General features: G+C 47.8%; 1 protein-coding gene across 1 annotated transcript; it reads left to right on the forward strand.

Annotated features, from left to right (window-relative positions):
• Positions 1-472: 472 nt before the first annotated feature.
• LOC142281330 (bromodomain adjacent to zinc finger domain protein 2B-like) lies at positions 473-21,229 on the forward strand (the record flags this gene model as incomplete). Its single annotated transcript, XM_075332839.1, has 7 exons — positions 473-1,124; positions 10,842-11,121; positions 11,249-11,404; positions 13,413-13,570; positions 18,521-18,831; positions 19,232-19,367; positions 21,083-21,229. Coding segments are annotated over exons 1-7 (1,833 nt in total), but the record flags the coding sequence as incomplete, so codon positions are not given.
• Positions 21,230-21,511: the final 282 nt, after the last annotated feature.

Here is a 21,511-nt window from a genome sequence, read left to right on the forward strand (position 1 = left end):
GGGTTAATTTCCCGATGTGTGCTGCAGCTACATGTGCACAGAGCAGGAGCCGGCACTGACTGTGAGAGCGGCGGAGGCTGGTAACAAAGGTAAATATCGGGTAACCAAGGACAGGGCTTCTTGGTTACCCGATGTTTACATTGGTTACCAGCCTCCGCAGAAGCCGGCTCCTGCTGCCTGCACATTTAGTTGTTGCTGTCTCGCTGTCACACACAGCGATCTGTGCTTCACAGCGGGACAGCAACAACTAAAAAATGGCCCAGGACATTCAGCAACAACCAACGACCTCACAGCAGGGGCCAGGTTGTTGCTGGATGTCACACACAGCAACATCGCTAGCAACGTCACAAAAGTTGTTCGTTAGCAGCGATGTTGCTAGCGATGTTGCTTAGTGTGACGGGGCCTTTAGAGAAAAAAAATTAACCCTTGTTAACCTCTGTACTAACCATTGTATTCATCACTGCCTAGGTCTCGAAGAAATGGCAAAAGAGAAGGAGAGGCAACGCCAGGTGGAAAACATCCAGATAAAAGAAGAAGCCATTGAGAGCTGTGATGAGAAACCAAACTGTGTGATTGCCAGCGATGGGGAGCAGAAATGTCTCAAGGATAAAGACAGCACCAATTTATTCCTCCAGAAACCTGGATCCTTTTCTAAACTTAGCAAACTGCTAGAAGTAGCCAAAATGCCCTCCGACATGGACCTTCTAACCCTAAAACCAAGTGTTTCCCCAAATGGCTGCCCTGTGCCTTTCCAGAATAATGCCAGGAGCACACCCATCAACCTGCAGGCCAGCACGTCCCAATGTAACCCTGAAAAGACAGACTTGAACCCCTTCACTGCTATACTTAGTGGTCATGGAAAGTTTTACAATGCTCCCATAATTGCCAATGAACAGCTGCTGAAAACTCTTACAGACAAGAGTCGACAGTGGTTCAGTCTCCTCCCTCGGACACCGTGTGACGACACGTCGGTAACACACGTAGAGTATTCCACGTCGTTAGCGTCTACAAGCCAGTCTCAGTATCCGTCTCAGTCTCCTTCACCAGTGCCATCCCCGCTCATGACCGCCTCGTCCTTACAGAGCAGTCTGGGGCTGAGTCCGTTCACGATGTCTCCACTTCAGGTTAGTACATCACGTTAATGAAAGACTCTAAATTTGCCGAAATTTTCAACATTTCAAAGTCTCCATTTCTCCTTCGGCACAAACTATAAAATACAGCCTTGAAAAAGGAACCGACATTCTTCTAATTGATCATCTACTTAGTGAAGATCAAGTGAACAAAGAGAGTCCCTAGGAAAACATTAGGTGCAAAACAAGATAGTTGGGAACAATGTTACCTCACTGGGCATGCTCCAATAGGTAAATAATGTAGTAGTAATGTAGGCCGGGTATCAAAAAGTCAAAAAGATCTCATATACCACTAAATGGCAGAATAATTACTATATATATATATATATATATATATATATATATATATATATATATATATATATATATATTATATTATATATATATATATATATATATGTGTGTAGAACAAGATGAAGAAGGATGCAGCAAGGCAGAATGACTCCAAAGGGCAACAAAAGTTGTTTTTTTTTTCCTCTGACTTTATCTAAGAATAATATATATATATATATATAGTCAAGGCCCATTTCTTCTAATAATTCAATGATTATAGTATGAGAGGGGAGCCAGCACGATCTGAAAATGGCATGCATCATATAAAAAGTGCAAATTCACAGATTTATTCCAACTGTACTGTAATATAAATGAGATTTTTAGCAAATAATTGATCAATTCTTTGAGCCACCCCTGCCAACGTCACGGCAAATCTCAATAGGGGGGTCCTACTCTATATTCTGTATTTCATGTGCCATGCGGCCTCCTAGATAAAGTTAAAAGCAGAACCATAATGGAGCACACATACCTGTAACCTGTATATATAACCGCTTCTATGTTGCAAAAGAGGCAATTGTGGATAGAGGCCAGCCCAGGTCCCAGCATGTGGAGCAAGCTCTACACATACCAGGACTATATCAGAACTGACCCTCCCAGTGCCAGAGAGCAACCATTGATAAAGGCGGACCAGATCCAAGTATGGTGCTTAATTAGCAATGCCTGTGGAAAGGGTGAGGCAACTGAATGTGTAAAGCTACCAACAGGAGGAATATATTGCAAACCAAGATCAGGCGTGTATAGCATGGTGGTGACCAGCCACCAGACATTTGTAGCATAACTACAACCAAACAGAGAGAGAGGGGAGCCAGCACGATCTGAAAATGGCATGCATCATATAAAAAGTGCAAATTCACAGATTTATTCCAATTGTACTGTAATATAAATGAGATTTTCTTTATCGTTCCTTATGGGAGACCCAAACCATGGGTGTATAGCTTCTGCCTCCGGAGGACACACAAAGTACTACACTAAAAGTGTAGCTCCTCCCTCCGAGCATATACACTCCCCGGATAACAAATCCAACCAGTTCAATGCTTTGTGTTCAGGGAGGATTCTTCATCTGGGAGCCCGTCCTCCTAAAATGGAGACGCAGGGTCCCCTTTCCCTCCTCGCCCCTCGGCTCTGGTTCACGAGCTGACTCGCAGGACAAGGAGGATGCCTTACTGGGGGCTCGGACGCTCTCCATGTACCCCATTGATCTGTCCGAAAGTGACGCAGATGCTAATGATTTGATTGCGTCCATTATATTTGTACTGGACCTCAATCCGCCTGTATCAGGGGAGCACCCCTCTTTGGCAGAAAAGCATCAGTATACCTTGCCTAAGAGAACAAGGAGTGTGTTCCTTATCCACTCCAGCATTCAGGTCACTGTGAACAAGCCCAGAGCCTGTCCTGACAGACGCTTCCCAGAGCGTGGTTCTGATGACTGTTTCCCCCTTCCACCAGTGGTGGTCAAGGAGTGGGCTCATTCACCAAGGGTGGACCCTCCGGTGTCTAGATTTTCAGCCCGGACAGTTGTATCAGTGGCTGACGGCACCTCTCTGAGGATCCCACTGTCCGCCAGGTTGTCCTTCTGGCCAAATCTATATATGAGGCGGCAGGGGCCTCGTTCTCCCCATCTTTTGCAGCAGTGCGGGCTCTCAAAGCCATCTCTGCTTCTCGGGAGGAGATGCATTCCCTCACCAGGGCCTTTATGCCCGAATTGGTTGCCTTAACTTCCAGGCTTCAGTCTTTTCATCCTATAGCTGGAGACTGTCACCGCACTGCGGTGGCCTCGGCTACTTCCCTCGCTATCCGCAGGTTCCTGTGGCTTCGAGAGTGGAAGGCAGATGCTTCTTAAGAAGTTCCTTGCTGGACTCCCTTTTGCTGGGACCAGTCTATTCGGTGAACAACTGGATGAAATTATTAAGGAAGTTTTTGGCAGGAAGAGTACTTCCATGCCACAACCCAGGAAACCTTCCAGGGCAGGAACCAGTCGAGGTTTCGTTCCTTTCGTTTCCTCTAACTGGTCGTCCTCTAAGCCCTCGGCCTCGTCCACTAACTCAGCCAAGGTCCGTAAACCAACTGGCGCATGAAGCCGCGTCCTAAGTCGGCAGGAGCTGCTGCCACCAAAGCAGCCTCCTCTTGATTATCTGGCCGCGCCAGTAACGTCTTTGGTCGGTGGCAGGCTCTCCCTCTTGGGCGACGTGTGGTTTCAACACGTCTTCGATCAGTGGGTGTGGGTTACCATCTCCCACGGCTACAGAATAGAATTCTATTCAGCCGCCAAACAGATTTTTTCTGACAACTCCCCCCTGCTCCAAGGCCGCCGCCTTCTCACAGGCCGTGGCATTCTTGCAGGCCAATGGATTAATTGTACCAGTTCCCGACTGGGAACGGTTCTGAGATTTCTACTCAAATCTCTTCCTAGTCCCCGAAAAGGACGGTGCTTTCCAACCTGGATCTCAAGCTTCTCAACAAGCATGTTCAGGTACGGCAATTTTGCATGGAATCTCTGCGATCAGTCAATGACCCAAGGAGATTTCTTAGCATCCATCGACATCAGAGATGTCTCTCTGCATGTGCCATTCGCAGTTTCACACCAGCGTTGGCTACGTTTTGTAATCGGAGAGGAACATTTCCAATTCATGGCTCTCCCCTTTGGGTTAGCCACGGCCCCTCGTGTATTCACCAGTTGCGGTTCTGCTCCTCCAGGGGTTGGTAGTGATTCCTTACCTGGACGCCCTTCTAGTCAGGGCTTCATCCAGTGCAGACTGTCAGCGGAGTGTCTCGCTCACTCTCGCCACGCTTGCAAGTCCACTCTGACCCCGACCCAGGAACTTACGTACCTAGGGATGCAATTCGAGACTCTGCTGGCACTTGTGAAGCTGCCCTTAGTCAAACAGCAGTCTCTTCATCTGGCGGTTCGCTCTCTGCTGAGGCTCCGCCGTCATTCCATCAGGCACCTCATGCAGGTGCTGGGTCAGATGGTGGTGTCAATAGAAGCGGTTCCCCTTGCCAGTTCCATCTGCGTCCCCTGCAGCTGGACATTTTCCGCTGTTGGGACAAGGGACTTCTTCCTTGCACAGGCTGGTGGCTCTGTCGCCACAGACCAGGAGCTCTCTTTAAGTGGTGGCTTCGGCCCCTCTCTCTGTACCAGGGACGCTCCTTTCTGGCCCCGTCATGGGTGATTCTCACCACGGATGCCAGTCTATCCGGCTGGGGAGCAGTGTTTCTCCACCACCGAGCACAGGGCACTTGGACTCCGTCCGAATCAGCCCTCTCGATCAATGTGCTGGAAATCAGGGCTGTAGTCCTAGGACTCGCAGCCGCCTAGCAATGTTGGAAGTTCAACATATCCTTCAGTGGACGGAGGACTCCAAGTCCACCATATCCGCAGTCCACATCCCAGGCGCAGAAAACTGGGAGGCAGATTATCTCAGCCGTCAAACCGTGGACAGCGGCGAGTGAGCCCTGCATCCGGCAGTGTTCCGGTCAATTTAGCAGGCGGGGCACTCCGGGAGTGGATCTAATGGCATCCCGGCACAACAACAAGGTCCCGGTTTACGTGGCTCGCTCCCATGATCCTCAGGCCTTGGCAGCGGACGCGCCGGTTCCAGATTGGTCCCAGTTCCGTCTGGCCTACGTGTTTCCCCCTCTAGCTCTCTTGCCCAGAGTCCTGCGCAAGATCAAAATGGAGGGCCGTCGGGTCGTACTCATCGCCCCAGGCCCAGGCGAGCTTGGTTCCCAGACCTGCTCCGTCTGTTCGTAGAGGTGCTGTGGCATCTCCCGGACCGGCCAGACGTTCTCTCAGAGGGTCCGTTTTCCACAACAATTCTGCGGCTCTCAGATTGACGGCGTGGCTCTTGAGCCCTGAATCCTTACGGCTTCAGGCATTCCTTCCGAGGTCATCTTCACTATGACTCAGGCTCGGAAGTCTTCCTCGGCCAGGTTTTACCTCAGGACTTGGAGAATTTTCCTGTCCTGGTGTCGTTCTTCCGGCCATGCTCCTTGGCCGCTTTTCTTTGTCGCTCCTAATTGGGAGACCCAGACAATTGGGGTGTATAGCTACTGCCTCCGGAGGCCACACAAAGCACTACACTTAAAAGTGTAAAGCCCCTCCCCTTCTGCCTATACACCCCCCGTGGGATCACGGGCTCCTCAGTTTTCATGCTTTGTGCGAAGGAGGTCAGACATCCACGCATAGCTCCACTGTTTAGTCAGCAGCAGCTGCTGACTATGTCGGATGGAAGAAAAGAGGGCCCATACTAGGGCCCCCAGCATGCTCCCTTCTCACCCCACTTTTGTCGGCGGTGTTTGTTAAGGTTGAGGTACCCATTGCGGGTACGGAGGCTGGAGCCCACATGCTGCTTCCTTCCCCATCCCCCTTAGGGCTCTGGGTGAAGTGGGATTTTACCGGTCTCCAGGCACTGAGACCGTGCTCCATCCACAGCCCCTGGGGATTCTGCTGGATATGGAGCTGAGTATCGTCAGGGAAAGGGCCCTGCTACGTCAAGGTACTCTGTGTCCCCGTACAGACCGCGCGCAGACACACTGCAGCATTGCTGGGTGTGTTAGTGCGCCGGGGACAACAGCGCTGCGCGCTTGTGCCATTACTAGCTACAGCTCTGCTGAGTGAGTCAATGTATTGGGAACTGCCGCGCCGGCCGCTGCTGTCAGTTCACGCTGCGGCGCGGCTGGGACTTGTGGTGCGCCGGGGACTTCCGCGCTGGCCGTGCATATATGACGGCCGCGCTTATTACTCGAGTCCCCGGCTTTTGCGGCCTAGTTTCGTTTCGTTCCTGCCCCCAGGCCTGCCAGTCAGGGGAATGGCGGGACGCTGTACAGAACGTCAGCGCCGAGGGCTGGAGTCTACTTTACATACTCCAGCCCTCACACTGGGCACAGTGGGACGCCAGTTTCCCGCACTTTGTCTGAGGCACGCCCACGGTCCGCCCCTCTTCACAGAACGCCGGCAGCCATTCCTGTGTGCAGTCTGAGCTGGAGAGGGGAGACAAGTTCTGGGAGACCCAGACACGGGATTCTGGCGACCACACACCCGCGTTTGAGCGGGCGGTAAGCGGCACCTCTGGTGCTGACCCCACTAGTGCCGAAGTGTACATTTGTATTTTTATGTACATGCTATACATTGCACTGTACGGTCGCTGGTGATTTTTGGCTATATACCCTCCTAGATTGCTCAGAGGAGACAACAGCATGTCATCCGCAAAAAGCAAGGGTGCCAAGGCACAGGCTTTCTATGCTGCTTGTACCGCATGTGAGGCTAATTTCTCTCAGGAGAGTCTCTTATTTGACTGTGCTCTCTTCGGAGTCACCCTTTTTGGTTTTTTTCACCAAGACAAGGTGGTTCTCCATCCAACTCCGGGCCTTCTCCCTAAGGTGGTGTCTCCGTTCCACCTTAACCAGGACATTTCATTGTCTTCCCTTTGTTCGGCCCCTGTGCATCGCTTTGAGAAAGCGTTGCATGCTTTAGATTTGGTGCGGACGCTCCGGATCTATGTGTCACGCACCGCTGTTTTTTTTTAGGCGGTGCACCTCTCTTTTTGTGCTGACCACAGGTCAGCGCAAGGGTCTCTCGGCTTCTAAACCGACCCTAGCTCATTGGATTAGGTCGGCCATATCCGATGCCTACCTATGTTCTCAGATGCCTCCCCCGCCAGGGATTAAGGCGCACTCGACCAGAGCTGTCAGTGCCTCTTGGGCTACGGCTCAGCAGGTCTGTCAGGCTGCCACTTGGTCTAGTCTGCACACCCTTTCGAAGCACTACCAAGTGCATGCTCATGCTTCGGCAGATGCGAGCTTGGGCAGACGCATCCTTCGGACGGCTGTCGCCCATTTGTGAAGTTAGGTTTCGCCTACTTCTCAGTTTCTGTTTATTTCCCACCCATGGACTGCTTTGAGACGTCCCATGGTTTGGGTCTCCCATAAGGAACGATAAAGAAAAAGAGAATTTTGTTTACTTACCGTAAATTCTTTTTCTTATAGTTCCGACATGGGAGACCCAGCACCCTCCCTGTTGCCTGTTGGCAGCTTTCTTGTTCCGTGTGTTTTCACCGGCTGTTGTTGTAGACAGAAGTTCCGGTTATTCCGGGTTTTACTCTATCTCTACTTATGGGTGGATGTCCTCCTTCAGCTTTGGCACTAAACTGGTTGGATTTGTCATCCGGGGAGTGTATATGCTCGGAGGGAGGAGCTACACTTTTAGTGTAGTACTTTGTGTGTCCTCCGGAGGCAGAAGCTATACACCCATGGTTTGGGTCTCCCATGTCGGAACTATAAGAAAAAGAATTTACGGTAAGTAAACAAAATTCTCTTTTTTAGCAAATAATTGATCAATTCTTTGAGCCACCCCTTCCAACGTCACGGCAAATCTCAATAGGGGGGTCCTACTCTATATTCTGTATTTCATGTGCCATGCGGCCTCCTAGATAAAGTTCGGTAGCTGTTCAGATTCAGTTACCTCACCCCTTTCCACAGGCAATGCTAATTAAGCACCATTCTTGGATCTGGTCCGCCTTTATCAATGGTTGCTGTTTGGCACTGGGAGGATCAGTTCTGATATAGTCCTGGTATGTGTAGAGCTTGCTCCACATGCTGGGACCTGGGCTGGTCTCTATCCACAATTGCCTTTTTTGCAACATGGAAGCGGCTATATACAGGTTACAGGTATGTGTGCTCCATTATGGTTCTGCTTTTAACTTTATCTATGAGGCCGCATGGCACATGAAATACAGAATATAGAGTAGGACCCCCCTATTGAGATTTGCCGTGACGTTGGCAGGGGTGGCTCAAAAAAGTGATCAATTATTTGCTAAAAATCTCATTTTTTTTTATCATAGTACAGTTGGAATAAATCTGTGAAATTTCACTTTTTATATGATGCATGGCAATTTCAGATCGTGCTGGCTCCTTTTTTTCTTCAATGATTATAGTATATAAATGTCATCTCCCCAAAAAAATCCAGGCATTATCGATATAACTTAGTCCACCAAAACATTATACTCATTAGTATAACACAATCAAGAGGTAAGAATAACCCCCAAACATATCCATGATAACAACTCACCCATATCAAGTTATACACCCTGTGTAACGTGCCCTGACGTGCACGTTTCGGTTTCTTCCTCGGGGGGCCGTGATATCTGTATCATATTGTTGTCAAGCCAAGAAAGCCTTGTTTTTAACAAAAGAAAAAAGAACATTGACAAAATCATACCCATCTTACCGTTCCTTTGCCTCTCCAGTTCTGAAGCTTTCTAGTTCTCTCCTGGTCTCTCTGCTTACATAACATGTCTTGAAAAAGACACCGTACAACCAGTGATTGACTGCAGCGGTCAATCCAGCCTGTACAGGGAAGTGCAGGGATGGCTGAGGACTAGGAAAAGTCCCAATGCCCAGTCAACCACTTTAAAGGAAATCTGTCACCAGGTTTTTGCAACCTAATCTGAGAGCAGCATAATGTAGGGGCAGAGATCTTGATTCAAGTGATGTGTCACTTACTGGGCTGCTTAGTGAAGTTTTGATAAAATCACTGTTTAATCAACAGTAGATTATCATTACAGGACTACTTGTCATGCAGCAGGTAGTCCAGCATATTCATGAGCTCTGTATAAATGCTAGATCTGCAGCAGAAAAAATATTAATTTTATCAAAATGACAGCAAACAGCTCAGTAAGTGACACATCGCTGGAATCAGGATCTGTCTCTCTACATTATGCTGCTCTTAGATGGTGGAGCAAATACCTGATGACAGATTCCCTTTAAGGATCTGAGCAGTCTTAAAAGGATATGGTCAACTTTAAGGGCTTTTTTTGTTATTTAAATTTGAGGCTAAAAATAATTTCTGCTTTTCGATTTCATTAAAAAAAATTGCACTACGTGGCTTTTACCTGCTTTTTTTTCCTGCTCATTATGAGGAAAAAGTTCCGCTCAACTTTGATGTGGTCTGAGGACATCAATCAACTGAGAGGAGCTCAGAAAAAAAGAAAACAAATACATCTTTACAAACTCTCCTGATTCTCAATTAACTCATTCTGTAGTTAGCAATAGAAAGTGCAACAAAGACGCTATAGAAGGCAAGAAGCGTACATTTTTTAATGAAACCTAATCGGAAAAATGATTTTTAATTCCGAATACATGTATTTAGGTTAAAAAAAATGTGTCTATATATTTTAAGTGGTTAAAGGATCACTGATTAATGCTGTGACTTGGCATTTTGTATTTGATACTTTTTGTATCTTTGTATTATATCCCTTCCACCTACCCACACACCAGGTATACGGGTGGAAGCACACGATCCGGACACACTGAGTCCGGGACGCAGCATGTCCTTTCCTGCTGGGCCGCGAGTGCTCTCCGCAGGACACCGCAGCTGCCCGTGCCCGTGATCAGGGTCCTCTCGTGCGGGGCCGCGAGTGCTCTCCGCAGGACACTGCAGCTGCCCGTGCCCATGATCAGGGTCTTCTCCTGCGGGGCCGCGAGTGCTCTCCGCAGGACACCGCAGCTGCCCGTGCCCGTGATCAGGGTCCTCTCGTGCGGAGCCGCGAGTGCTCTCCGCAGGACACTGCAGCTGCCCGTGCCCATGATCAGGGTCCTCTCCTGCGGGGTCGTGAGTGCTCTCCGCAGGACACTGCAGCTGCCCGTGCCCATGATCAGGGTCCTCTCCTGCGGGGCTGCGAGTGCTGTCCTCAGGACACCGCAGCTACCCGTGCCCATGATCAGGGTCCTTTCCTGCTGGGCCGCGAGTGCTCTCCGCAGGACACTGCAGCTGCCCGTGCCCATGATCAGGGTCCTCTCTTGCGGGGCCGCAAGTGCTCTCTGCAGGACACTGCAGCTGCCCATGATCAGGGTCCTCTCCTATGGGGTCGTGAGTGCTCTCCGCAGGACACCGCAGCTGCCCGTGCCCATGATCAGGATTTGGGCCTCTGCGGACTTTCGCTCTGTTTTTACTGCAGAGAACATTCATGTCTCCGCAGCATCAATTGACATGCTGCGGCTCAGAAAGCCTCTCTGCAGGTCAGTTTACGCTGCAAAAGAAGCACAGGAGATTTCCATAAATCCCATCCACTGTGCTTCTACTGTACAATGCAGTGTTTTGGACGCAGCGTAAACTCGCCGAGTCCAAAACGCTGCGAACCCTGATAGCGTGCACCCACCCTAACACACCCTCAAAAAGCAAACTCATCCACCCTCACTGTAAAATAAAGGCCTTCTAGATCAATGTGGGGAAAAGCATGAACTATATCAAGAATACCCCCCCCCTCGACTGTTCATGAAATGGAAAACACCAGATTATTTTTCTTCCTTTTCATGTTTGTCTAATTTTCTGATTTAGATGAATATAATAGATATAATATTATTCTTAATTAATTCATCTAGATGAAGCACGGTTTACCTCTCATGGGACTTCAGTTTTGCGGATGGCCGTCACCAGTTGTGCCAGGAAATCTACCTTTTTCTTCTCCGATGCCAAGCCCAATACCGAGTCTTGGACTTGGAATTTCTGAAGGAAACGGGCACGCGTTCATCACCCCACATGTTCAAACCAGCAAAAGCGAATCTCCTGTACCACAAAGTGACAAGTCCGTCTGCACCCCGTCTCCTGCTGTGGAGTTACCCAAACAAGTAGATTTTCCTAGTCCTCGACCGATTCCAGAAGGTACATTTACACCAGTATTTCATTTTTTAATTTTTTTTTTCCATTTTTGGGTTTCCAAACTAATTGAAAATGTGGGATCCATCAAACTTCAACAATTTTTTTTATTTTTTTCATTTTTTTTTTATAGGAATGCAATTTGGCTGGTGGAGAATTACAGATCCGGAAGATCTGAAATCTCTGCTGAAAGTATTTAACCTCCGAGGTATCCGAGAGAAGTCTCTACAGAAGCAAATTCAGAAGCACTTAGATTACATCACCCAAGCCTGCCTGAAAAATAAAGACCGTAAGTTCTGCGCTCTCTTACAGTATGGAGTATTATTGCTTAAAAAGGGGTTCTCTGATATAGAAAACCCATTGACCCATAGCTTTTTCAGGAATTCTAAATTAGGGTGTGCTCTGTTCAGGACCCTCATATACAGTGCCTACAAGTAGTATTCAACCCCCAGCAGATTTAGCAGGTTTGATAAGATGCAAATAAGTTAGAGCCTGCAAACTTCAAACAAGAGCAGGATTTATTAACAGATGCATAAATCTTACAAACCAACAAGTTATGTTGCTCAGTTAAATTTTAATAAATTTTCAACATAAAAGTGTGGGTCAATTATTATTCAACCCCTAGGTTTAATATTTTGTGGAATAACCCTTGTTTGCAATTACAGCTAATAATCGTCTTTTATAAGACCTGATCAGGCCGGCACAGGTCTCTGGATTTATCTTGGCCCACTCCTCCATGCAGATATTCTCCAAGTTATCTAGGTTCTTTGGGTGTCTCATGTGGACTTTAATCTTGAGCTCCTTCCACAAGTTTTCAATTGGGTTAAGGTCAGGAGACTGACTAGGCCACTGCAACACCTTGATTTTTTCCCTCTTGAACCAGGCCTTGGTTTTCTTGGCTGTGTGCTTTGGGTCGTTGTCTTGTTGGAAGATGAAATGACGACCCATCTTAAGATCCTTGATGGCGAAGCTGAGGTTCTTGGCCAAAATCTCCAGGTAGGCCGTGCTATCCATCTTCCCATGGTTGCGGACCAGATGGCCAGGCCCCTTGGCTGAGAAACAGCCCCACAGCATGATGCTGCCACCACCATGCTTGACTGTAGGGATGGTATTCTTGGGGTCGTATGCAGTGCCATCCAGTCTCCAAACGTCACGTGTGTGGTTGGCACCAAAGATCTCGATCTTGGTCTCATCAGACCAGAGAACCTTGAACCAGTTTGTCTGAGTCCTCCAAGTGATCATGAGCAAACTGTAGACGAGCCTTGATATGACGCTTTGAAAGTAAGGGTACATTACGGGCTTGTCTGGAACGGAGACCATTGCGGTGGAGTACGTTACTTATGGTATTGACTGAAAGCAATGTCCCCACTGCCATGAGATCTTCCCGGAGCTCCTTCCTTGTTGTCCTTGGGTTAGCCTTGACTCTTCGGACAAGCCTGGCCTCGGCACGGGTGGAAACTTTCAAAGGCTGTCCAGGCCGTGGAAGGCTAACAGTAGTTCCATAAGCCTTCCACTTCCGGATGATGCTCCCAACAGTGGAGACAGGTAGGCCCAACTCCTTGGAAAGGGTTTTGTACCCCTTGCCAGCCTTATGACCCTCCACGATCTTGTCTCTGATGGCCTTGGAATGCTCCTTTGTCTTTCCCATGTTGACCAAGTATGAGTGCTGTTCACAAGTTTGGGGAGGGTCTTAATTAGTCAGAAAAGGCTGGAAAAAGAGATAATTAATCCAAACATGTGAAGCTCATTGTTCTTTGTGCCTGAAATACTTCTTAATACTTTAGGGGAACCAAACAGAATTCTTGTGGTTTGAGGGGCTGAATAATAAATGACCCTCTGAATAAACTTTTCACAATTTAAAAAAAAAATAAAAAAAGAAATAACATTCTTTTTTGCTGCAGTGCATTTCACACTTCCAGGCTGATCTACAGTCCAAATGTCACAATGCCAAGTTAATTCCGAATGTGTAAACCTGCTAAATCTGCAGGGGGTTGAATACTACTTGTAGGCACTGTATTAGTCAAAGTGGTGAGCAACTACAAAGAACGTCTCTCACTCGGAAGGACCACACATGTTTGTCCACTATATAGTCCATTGATTTTGGTGGGAAGAGTGTAATGCCAGTTTTCCCCTGTAGTGGCGGTGCAGGCGAATAGAATGCCCCATCATTGACAACATGCAAGAGGTTGACCATTTAAATATTATTCACCAATTCATCCATCAAAAGATGTGATTTCTCCGATAACCCCAATGACCTTCAGCTTTCGATCTGCTCTGATTCTGTTTCGTTCATGTAGCTATAATAGATACGAGAGGACAAGATCATGGAGAAGTGACCAGAGACGTGGTGGAGAACTGGTGTATGGAGGATCATGAGATGGAGGTGGATATCGCTATTCTACAGCAGGTGGAAGATCTGGAGAGAAGAGTGGCTTCTGCTAGTCTACAAGTGAAGGCAAGGACTTCCGAGTGTCAAAAACAAACTGGATGTTTTTACTAGGTTTTAATATAAAATGTAGCTTGATCTAAGGGTGAAAGTGTAAAGCGGGCTTTACACGCTGCGATCTCGCTAGCGAGATCGTAAGCAATCGTACCCGCCCCCGTCGGTTGTGTGACACAGGCAAATCGCTGCCCGTAGCGCACAACCTCGCTTAACCCCGTCACACGCACTTACATGCCCTGCAACGTCGCTCTGGCTGGCGAACCGCCTCCTTTCTAAGGGGGAGGTACGTTCTGCGTCACAGCGACGTCACACGACAGGCGTCCAATAGAAGCGGAGGGGCGGAGATGAGCGAGACGTAACATCCCGCCCACCTCCTTCCTTCCGCATTGCCGGTGGAGGCAGGTAAGGAGAAGTTCGTCGCTCCTGCGGTGTCACACACAGCGATGTGTGGTGCCGCAGGAACGAGGAACAACATCGCTAATAAGCAGAAAATGATTTTTTGTTTCAGGACGACCTCTCCACGGCAAACGATTTTGACCGCTTTTGCGTCCGTTTAAGGTCGCTCATAAGTGTCACACGCTGCGATATTGTTAATGACGCCAGATGTGCGTCACAAACACCATGACCCTGACGATAAATCATTAACGATATCGTAGCATGTAAAGCCCACTTTAGTGCATGTGATAGAGACATGTCCGAAGTTTTCATCAGTGGTAGTCCAGGTGTTGAGACAACCATCGGTTGCTAAAAAAGAAGCAGAAAAGCTTCGTCAAGTGCTGTTAGACAGACTCCATAGACTTTCTATTGTGCCCATCTTCAGTGCCGATGGAGAGCAGCACTTGGCCGAGCATTTCTGCCCCCTTTGTTTCGTCAATGAGTGGTACCCTCAGCACCTGGAACCTCCTCTATTAAAACTTAGCAAACTTACAGCTTTTCCAAAGGTCAAAGTGCACTAGAGCACCAGAGGATCTAACATTGAAAACTAAAATTTTACTAGACGCAATCAACCCTATTGTTTGAGGTATCTTTGAAGATCTGTGTCCTTCAAATGGAACAAGGCCAACCTTGACAGGACTTCGCCACTCTAAAGGCCCCGTTACATGCAGCGAAATTGTTAACGATATCGCTAGCGAGCGTACCCGCCCCCGTTGTTTGTGTGTCACGGGCAAATCGTTGCCCGTGGTGCACAAAATCGTTTGGAGCTGTCACAAGGACTTACCTGCTTAGCGACGTCGCTGTTGCTGGCGAACCGACTCCTTTCTAAGGGGGCGGTTCGTGCGGCGTCACTATGCGGCCACCCAATAGAAGCAGAGGGGCGGAGATGAGCGGCCGTAACACCCCGCCCACCTCCTTCCTTCTTCATTGCCGGCGACCGCAGGTAAGCTGTAGTTCGTCGTTCCCGTGGTGTCACACATAGCGATGTGTGCAGCCTCGGGAACGACGAACAACCTACGACCTCAACAATCAACGATATTTTGAAAGTGAATGACGTGTCAACGATGGACGATAAGGTGAGTATTTTTGATCGTTAACGGCCGTTCGTTGGTGTCACACGCAACGACGTCACTAACGTTGCCGGATGTGCGTCCCAGAATCCGTGACCCTGGCGATATATCATTAGATACGTCGTTGCGTGTGACGGGGCCTTGGCTCTGTGCGCACGTGTGTGTATTGCATGGTTACGCTGCGTTCTGCACCGCAGCATAACTGCATGCGTCCTGCGTCCCCAGCACAATCTATGAAGATTGTGCATTATCTATGCGCATGTTGCGTTTTAGAATGCAGCACTTCGGTTGCTGCCAAATAGCTGCGTTCTAAAAAGCATCATGTCACTTCTTTCGTGCGCTTTGGATGCAGCCCCTGCTCTGTCTATGGGAGGGGCTGCATCCAGAGCGCATGAAATCGGCTTTTCAGTACGCAGTGTTTCTGCAGCGATTTGAAACACACATGTGCTGTTCAAATCGCTGCAGAAATTTCTGCAGGGACAGAACGCAACGTGGGCACATAGCCTAGCATAGCAGGTCCCAAGATGATCTTTGGTTTTCACTTCTCTTTAAAACCTTCTACAAGACAATTTCTTGAACTGATAAAATTCTATGAAAAGATCATGATTAAAAATACTCTCTACTGGAGATGCTAAAGAGAGCGCTTCTGGTTTCCATCTTTTAAGGTAGCCAAACATGTTAGATGAATGTTGGTCAAAGCCGCAGATTTCATCAATAATCTAATATATATGGTGCATGTGGGTATCCTGACAATCCCCAGTGGAAAAATAGGATTGAGTGTGTTGGATGTCAACATGCCTCATGCTTTGTATTTACAAGGGATAAGCCACCAGGTATCTCGTGGAAATAATCAAGCATTTTGAATGTGAACCTGCCCCGTTCTTTGGTGGCGACTAGTGATGAGCGGGCACTACCATGCTCAGGAGCTCGGTACTTGTAACTAGTGATGAGCGGACACTACCATGCTCAGGTGCTCTGTACTCGTAACTAGTGATAAGCGAGCACTACCATGCTCAGGTGCTCAGTACTTGTAACTAGTGATGAGCGGGCACTACCATGCTCGAGTGCTCAGTACTCGTAACTAGTGATGAGCGGGCACTACCATGCTCAGGTGCTCGGTACTTGTAACTAGTGATGAGCGAGCACTACCATGCTCGAGTGCTCAGTACTCGTAACTAGTGATGAGAGAGCACTACCATGCTCGGGTGCTCGGTACTGGTAACTAGTGATGAGTGAGCACTACCATGCTCGGGTGCTCGGTACTGGTAACTAGTGATGAGCGGGCACTACCATGCTCAGGTGCTCGGTACTCGTAACTAGTGATGAGTGAGCACTACCATGCTCAAGTGCTCAGTACTCGTAACTAGTGATGAGTGAGCACTACCATGCTCAAGTGCTCAGTACTCGTAACTAGTGATGAGCGGGCACTACCATGCTCAGGTGCTCAGTACTCGTAATTAGTGATGAGTGAGCACTACGATGCTCGGGTGCTCGGTACTGGTAACTAGTGATGAGCGGGCACTATCATGCTCGGTACTCGTAACTAGTGATGAACGGGCACTACCATACTCGGGTGCTCAGTACTCATAACTAGTGATGAGTGGGCACTACCATGCTCGAGTGCTCAGTACTCGTAACTAGTGATGAGCGAGCACTACGATGCTCGGGTGCTCGGTACTGGTAACTAGTGATGAGTGAGCACTACCATGCTCAGGTGCTCGGTACTCGTAATTAGTGATGAGTGAGCACTACCATGCTCGAGTGTTCAGTACTCGTAATTAGTGATGAGTGAGCACTACCATGCTCGAGTGCTCAGTACTCGTAATTAGTGATGAGTGAGCACTATGATGCTCGGGTGCTCGGTACTGGTAACTAGTGATGAGCAGGCACTATCATGCTCGGTACTCGTAACTAGTGATGAACGGGCACTACCATGCTCGGGTGCTCAGTACTTGTAACTAGTGATGAGCGGGCACTACCATGCTTGAGTGCTCAGTACTCGTAACTAGTGATGAGCGAGCACTACCATGCTCGGGTGCTCAGTACTGGTAACTAGTGATGAGTGGGCACTACCATGCTCAGGTGCTCAGTACTGGTAACTAGTGATGAGTGGGCACTACCATGCTTGGGTGCTCAGTACTCCTAACTAGTGATGAGCGAGCACTACCATGCTCGGGTGCTCAGTACTCGTAACTAGTGATGAGCGAGCACTACCATGCTCGGGTGCTCAGTACTCGTAACTAGTGATGAGCGAGCACTACCATGCTCAGGTGCTCAGTACTGGTAACTAGTGATGAGTGGGCACTACCATGCTCAGGTGCTCGGTACTCGTAACTAGTGATGAGCGAGCACTACTATGCTCAGGTGCTCAGTACTGGTAACTAGTGATGAGTGGGCACTACCATGCTCGGGTGCTCAGTACTGGTAACTAGTGATGAGCGAGCACTACCATGCTCGGGTGCTCAGTACTCGTAACTAGTGATGAGCGAGCACTACCATGCTCGGGTGCTCAGTACTCGTAACTAGTGATGAGCGAGCACTACCATGCTCAGGTGCTCAGTACTGGTAACTAGTGATGAGTGGGCACTACCATGCTCAGGTGCTCGGTACTCGTAACTAGTGATGAGCGGGCACTACCAGGCTCGGGTGCTCTGTACTCGTAACTAGTGATGAGTGAGCTCTACCATGCTCAGGTGCTCAGTACTGGTAACTAGTGATGAGTGGGCACTACCATGCTTGGGTGCTTAGTACTCGTAACTAGTGATGAGCGAGCACTACCATGCTCGGGTGCTCTGTACTCGTAACTAGTGATGAGTGAGCTCTACCATGCTCGGGTGCTCAGTACTGGTAACTAGTGATGAGTGAGCTCTACCATGCTCGGGTGCTCTACTTGTAATGAAGTCAATGGGGACTCGAGCATTTCTCTTGAAGATTTCATGGAAAACTGCTCAAGTGCCCCATTGACCTCCATTACACTCGGGTACAGGAGTTGCGCCCATCCAAGCATCCAACTGCTCGTTACGAGTACCCAGCACCCGAGCATGGTAGTGCTCGCTCATCACTAGTTACGAGGACTGAGCACTCGAGCATGGTAGTGCCCACTCATCACTAGTGGCGACTTATCATCCATAAGAATAAAGGATTTGGCATCTAAAAAATCCAACATACTCAGTCCTTCTTCTCCACGACACACCTTTGGTGATGGCTTAACACCGGTGGGAACAAAGGTGTCTCAGATTCCAATACATATGCACGATCCAAGACTGCGAGTTTGTGGGAAGCAGTGTGAGGAATAGCATTTGTCCAAAAGTTATCTAAGGTGTATAGCCACCTTTTCTTTGACATTGTTGATTTCTAAATAGTGAATGATGCCCCCTCTCCTGCATTTGCCGGAAGCTGAACGTGTATCGTGAAATGTTTTGCCAGAATTTGTCGTAACGTCTCTCTTGCTGCTTAGGGCTGGATGTGCCCGGAGCTCGATTCTGAGAGGGAAGACTTGGTTTATCACGAACATAAACCAGTTGCCAAATGGCACAAGGAGCACGACGGAGATCACACAGGAGACGAAGGACGCAATTCATGTGCTATAGAACGGAAGAGTGACAACCCTCTAGATATAGCTGTAACCAGGCTGACTGACTTGGAGAGGAACATTGAGAGAAGGTATCTGAAGAGCCCCTTAAGTACCACCATTCAGATCAAACTGGATAATGTGGGCACAGTTACTGTCCCTGCTCCTGCACCATCTATTAGTGGTGATGGTGACGGGTAGGTCATTGAAATTAATACATATATATATATAACCAATCACTGTGTTTCTTTGCTCGATGGAGCTCGTTTTTTCCTGCCTGTTTTTTTCTGTAGCTTTTCCTGTGTCTTTTTACAAACGTGTAATCCTGCATGGTGCCTTTGTACTGTACGTGAATAATCCTGCAAAGTCAACGCTTAGCCTATACCTTACTCATATATGATTATCACTACGTTTCTCAGCTTACAGTCCAACCTGTGCTCTACATTTGATTCATTTGCTTAAATGTTGCATATTATTGGTTTTTCTCTGTTTTGTCACTTGCCTGGCTTTCTACGTGATTGTTACTTTTGTGCGTTGCGGAGGAAAGACTATTCATCTCATGTATTTTTTTTTTATTATCCATTGTCTCTTCTGCAGGACTGAAGAGGACATTGCCCCAGGTCTTAAGATCTGGAGGAAAGCGCTGTCAGAGGCCCGCAGCGCTGCACAAGTATCCCTCTGCATCCAGCAGCTGCAGAAATCGATCGCGTGGGAGAAATCCATCATGAAAGTTGTAAGTTATTGGCCACATTTGTTCCTGAGATGTTACCTCTGTCTCCATTATCACCAAAAAGGTTCTCTTAAAGAACCATCTATTGTAGTACATAGTTGTACGCGCCATAAAATAACTATTCTGGGTTGTGTTTTGGTAGATCTTTATGTTGTGTCATTCGGTTGTTACTCCTGGAAACGTATATATAAACTGATAACTGAGTGTTTCTTGTTGGGTTGTGTCTAGTGATGAGCAGACTCGCAAATAACCGGGATCAGTGGGTCTAACCAAAAAAAAAAAAAATGGGTGCGGCTCAGAATTGATCTCGAATATCTGGCCAGACACCAGTCCCCATATAGGTCTATGGGGCCAGAATCTGGTGCTTAAAGATGGTGGTAGAAGGGATAGGGGGATTGGAGTAAGTGCGTTATACTCACCAAGTGTCCGGCGCAGCTATAACTGCTCCCGCAGCCGCTCACTCTTCTTCCAAGGCCGCTCATTATTGCTCATCCATATTCATTGCTTTCCCCGCCCATCTGCAGTCCTGGCGTCTGTGATTGGTTGCAGTCAGACGCGCCCCCAGCCTTAGTGACAGAGTGATGGACTGCAACCAATCACAGATTCTTATTTTCCATTTTTCTTTTTTATTTTCCGAGTTGCCGGATCACTCCCATACCATGCCCAGCACACAGATACTTTTGAAACCATATAAATTCTGACTTTTATAGTCTGGGTCCCCCCATCATATTTGTGTCCCTATATAGTCTCACTCTGTCCAGTTAAAGGGAACCTGTCATGTCCAGTATGCACCCACAACTGCTCGCAGTTCTAGGTGCATATTGGACCTGATAGGTTTCCATTGAAGCTGACAGAGCCACACTATATATTGACACCCCCCTCCCAACTGGAAACACCCAGTTGTCAATTTATTCATACATTTATAGCAGAGGAATGGCACAATGTGCAGTTGCAAGAAAATGTGTTCCAGAATTGTTGTGTTAAGGCTGGGGCCACGAAGCGACTTTGGCCACGATACAGGCAGCACGGCCAGTGATCGCTATGTCTCGCAGCTACATCACAGTGCAAACAACAGAATAGAGTCGCATCATGACCCTCGGGTTACAAGACAAACAAGTTGAAGAAAATCGGACACGGTTGTTTTTTTGCGACATGTCACAGTTGCGTTACCTTAGGATTTGCAGCACAACCCAATCACTTGTATTACACTGCGATTTAGCAGCAAGACATAGCGACCCATGTCATGGCCAAAGTCCCCATGTAGCCCCAGCTTAGGGGTAAAACAACATCTAATATTGAAATTAAGTTGCAATCTCTGTAAAATCATATTTTTATTGGGACCATATGGTTCCAGGACATTAATGTAGGTTTTCAACCTTTGATTAATTTGCGAATTCCAAACCCCATTATTTTCCATACTGTACACATGTACAGGATATATAACAAAATATTGAGATGAACTTTTGTTATTAACTAAATACTTATTTTCCACCATAATTTGCAAAAAGATCTTGCCAAATCAGACGCGGTGATTTTCTGGATTTGTTTTCTCATTTTGTCTCTCATAGTTGTGGTCACCTATGATGTCAATTACAGGCCTCTCTCATCTTTATATGTGGGAGAACTTGCACAATTGGGGGCTGACTAAATATTTTTTCCCCCCACTGTATAGATGTGTGCATGGTCCTATTTTATCTTTTGTCTTACGTGTGTTACAGTACTGCCAGATATGCCGCAAAGGGGACAATGAGGAACTGCTGCTCTTGTGTGATGGTTGTGACAAAGGCTGTCACACCTACTGCCATCGGCCCAAAATCACCGCGATTCCAGAAGGCGACTGGTTCTGCCCTGCCTGTATTGCTAAGGTAAGACACAATTTCTTACACATTTCTCGGGGCTTACCTGAAATAAAGCCTATGCCAGTCTTGCTGAGATAGAGGGCGCCAAATTCATTAAGAGGCACTTAAAGGGAACCTGTCACCAGATTTTTCCCCATGCAACTAAAACTACCACCTTCTGCAGCTCCTAGGCTGCATTCTATGAAGGTGTGCCTTGTGTCTGGCCCCCTTTTCAGACCGCCAAAACAACTTTATAAAATATTACATTTTCGTATGTAAATTTTATCGGTGGGCCTAAAGGGCGGGCTC

This window comes from Anomaloglossus baeobatrachus, unplaced genomic scaffold (assembly GCF_048569485.1).
Source record: "Anomaloglossus baeobatrachus isolate aAnoBae1 unplaced genomic scaffold, aAnoBae1.hap1 Scaffold_4705, whole genome shotgun sequence".
In the NCBI taxonomy this organism is placed as follows: domain Eukaryota; kingdom Metazoa; phylum Chordata; class Amphibia; order Anura; family Aromobatidae; genus Anomaloglossus; species Anomaloglossus baeobatrachus.